At 49.3% G+C, this 2,988-nt stretch overlaps 1 protein-coding gene across 1 annotated transcript in view; it reads left to right on the forward strand.

The window, feature by feature from the left end:
* The first annotated feature begins 335 nt into the window (after positions 1–335).
* RELB (v-rel avian reticuloendotheliosis viral oncogene homolog B) overlaps positions 336–2,988 on the forward strand; it is a 43,407-nt gene continuing 40,754 nt past the window's right edge. Inside the window, exon 1 of the mRNA XM_011975138.1 lies at positions 336–344. Coding sequence (XP_011830528.1) covers positions 336–344 — 9 coding nt within the window. The remainder of the gene's footprint in view (positions 345–2,988) is intronic.

Raw genomic sequence — 2,988 nt, forward strand, 5'->3', positions numbered from 1 at the left:
GTGACAAGAGCAAAGTTCCATCTTAAAAAAAAAAAAAAAAAGAAAGAAATAAAATGATAAAAATAAAGGCACCTAACTTTAAGGGACTGGAATGGGGGATAAGGGGACTCTCTTGGATAAAATGGTCAGGGAAGAGCTGTCTAGGATGTGACATTTGACCAAGGACCTGAAGATGGAGGAGGAGGAAGTCATGCCATGCAAGGAACTGGGGGAAGAGCATTCAGGCAGAGACCAGCCCGTGCAAAGGCCGAGGCAGCACATACATAGTCAATTTCCTGCTCTCACATCTGCTCTCACATGGCCCATCCTGGCTGCCCCTGAATGATGGCAAGTCCATGTCAGCGGTAAGGGAGGAACTGCTATTTGAGCAGAAACTTGAATAATTTCCTGGCTAATAGAGGACTTGAGATAATATTAACCAAGCTTTCTGGAAGGTGTCGCATGGTCAGAACCTGTACTAAGCAGTTTACCTGTGTGATTCTGAATCCTCATGTTAGTTCCTGAGGTAGGAGCTCAGATCTCATTTTGTAGAGGAAGCTCAGAGATGGTAAGTGACTTGCCCAAGGCTGCACAGCCAGTGAGTAACAGCTGAGATTCAAATCAACTCTATGTGACTCTACACTCCATGCTCTAAAATCATTCCCATGGCCGGGCATGGTGGCTCACACCTGTAATCCCAGCACTCTGGGAGGCTGAGGTGGGTGGATCCCTTGAGGCCGGGAGTTCGAAACCAGCCTGGCCAACATGGTGAACGTACGTCTCTCCTAAAAGTACAAAAATTAGCCGGGAATGGTGGTGCGAGACTCTATTCCCAGCTACTCAGGAGGCTGAGGCAGGAGAATCTCTTGAACCTGGGAGGCAGAGGTTGCAGTGAGCCGAGATCCTCTCGCTGCACTCCAGCCTGGGCAACAGAGCAACAGTCTGTCTCAAAAAAAAAATAAAGAGAAGAGAAGAGAGGAAAAGAAAAGAAAACCATGCTATCCTATCCAACTTCTCCATTTTACAGACAGATAAACTCAGACCCTAGAAAGGATTCTCTAGGACTTAAGTCCATACAACAGCATCTTACAAACCCTCTCCAGTAACAGCCAGCATTTGCATAGTGCCTACTATGTGGCAGTTCTAAATGCTTCCGATGTGCTCTTTAATTTTTAAAATTTTAAGGCTGGGCACAGTGGCTCATGCCTGTAATCCCAGCACTTTGGGAGGCCAAGGTGGGTGAGTCACTTGAGATCAGGAATTCGAGACCAGCCTGGCCAATATGGTGAAACCCTGTCTCTACTAAAAATACAAAAAAAAAAAAAAAAATTAGTCGGGCATGGTGGCGTGCACCTGTAATCCCAGCTACTCAGGAGGCTGAGACATAAGAATCGCTTGAACCTGGGAGGCAGAGGTTGCAGTGAGCCAAGATTGCATCACTGTACTCCAGCCTGGGTGACAGAGCAAGACTCCATTTCAAAAAATAAAAACTAGGCTGGGCGTGGTGGCTCACGCCTGTAATCCCAGCACTTTAGGAGGCCAAGGTGTGCAAATCACAAGGTCAGGAGATCGAGACCAGCCTGACCAACATGGTGAGACACGTCTCTACTAAAAATACAAAAAAATTTTTTTAAAAAATAGCCGGGTGTGGTGGTTTGCGCCTGTAATCCCAGCTACTCGGGAGGCTGAGGAAAGAGAATCACTTGAACCCGGGAGGCGGAGGTTGCAGTGAGCCGAGATCGTGCCACTGCACTCCAGCCTGGGTGACGGAGCGAGAGTCCATCTCAAAAAAATAAAAATAAAATAAAATAAAATTTTAAATAAAAGTATCTTAGCCCAACAACATAGGCATTATTATTGTGCCCATTTTACAGATGAAGAAACCAAGGCACAAAAAGGTGAAGTAATAGGCTTATGGCCACACAACTAGAAAGTTGCAGAGCCAGGATTTGAACAGAGGCAGTGAACCCAGAGCTCCAGCCACAGCCGCCCAGGACTCAGTCTCCCCCTACAGCCCGGGAGCCAAAGTCTAACTCTGTCTTTGGGTCCCCAGGTTCATCCAGCACAGATGCCTAAGAAGGATTTTCCCAGTTCAAGTGACTTGAGGTTGGCCCTGCCAGTGACAGTGACCTAGAGTGTGTCCCTTCCTCTCTGCCAGCCTTAGTATCCCCATCTGCCAAGTGGGGGGGACCTTGGCACCCTACTGGCTTCACAGATCTCATGAGATAAGGGGTGCAGGAAAACTGCCTTTTAAGGGGCAAAGGTCTGGCTGCCAGGAGCCACTCCCTGAGAACAGAGGACAGATCTAGCAGCTGAGCAGGTTCACGTCTATAAATCCTCAGCCAGAGACCAGCGCAGGCAGCCCTGGGTGGGACACCTGGCTGCAGCTGCCTTCCTTTGCTGTGTGATTCTAAGGTTCACTGGTGGCCTCTGGGCTTCCCCTTGTCCTGTCTGTGGAATGATGGGAGGTTGGTTTCGATTCCTCCACGATTCTGTCAAGGGCTGAGCTTTCCTGGGGAGGTGAAAAGGGGCTTCCCTGAGGACCCAGCATTACTGTACCTCCTCCCTCAGGAAGCAGGGGTGAATCTGGGATTTTGGGTGGGCACTGTGGGAGGACAGGGCTGAGGTACAGAGCAAGAGGCTGCCTGGGTTCAGATCAGCCTCTTTGCATCTTTTTCATTGTTGTTTGTTTTTGAGACAGTCTCACTCTGTCGTCCAGGCTGGAGTGCAGTGACGCGATCTCAGCTCACTGCAAACTCTGCCTCCTGAGTTCAATCGATTCTCCTGCCTCAGCCTCCCAAGTAGCTGGGATTACAGGCGCCCACCACGACGCCCAGCTAATTTTTGTATTTTTAGTAGAGACCAGGTTTCACCATGTTGGCCAGGCTGGTCTCAAACTCCTGATCTCAAGTGATCTGCCCACCTCAGCCTCCCAAAGTGCTGGGATTACAGGTGTGAGCCACTGGGCCCGGCCACCTCTTTGTATCTTTAAACACCAGCCAGTGACCT

Source organism: Mandrillus leucophaeus, unplaced genomic scaffold (genome assembly GCF_000951045.1).
Source record: "Mandrillus leucophaeus isolate KB7577 unplaced genomic scaffold, Mleu.le_1.0 Scaffold151, whole genome shotgun sequence".
NCBI classification, from domain to species: domain Eukaryota; kingdom Metazoa; phylum Chordata; class Mammalia; order Primates; family Cercopithecidae; genus Mandrillus; species Mandrillus leucophaeus.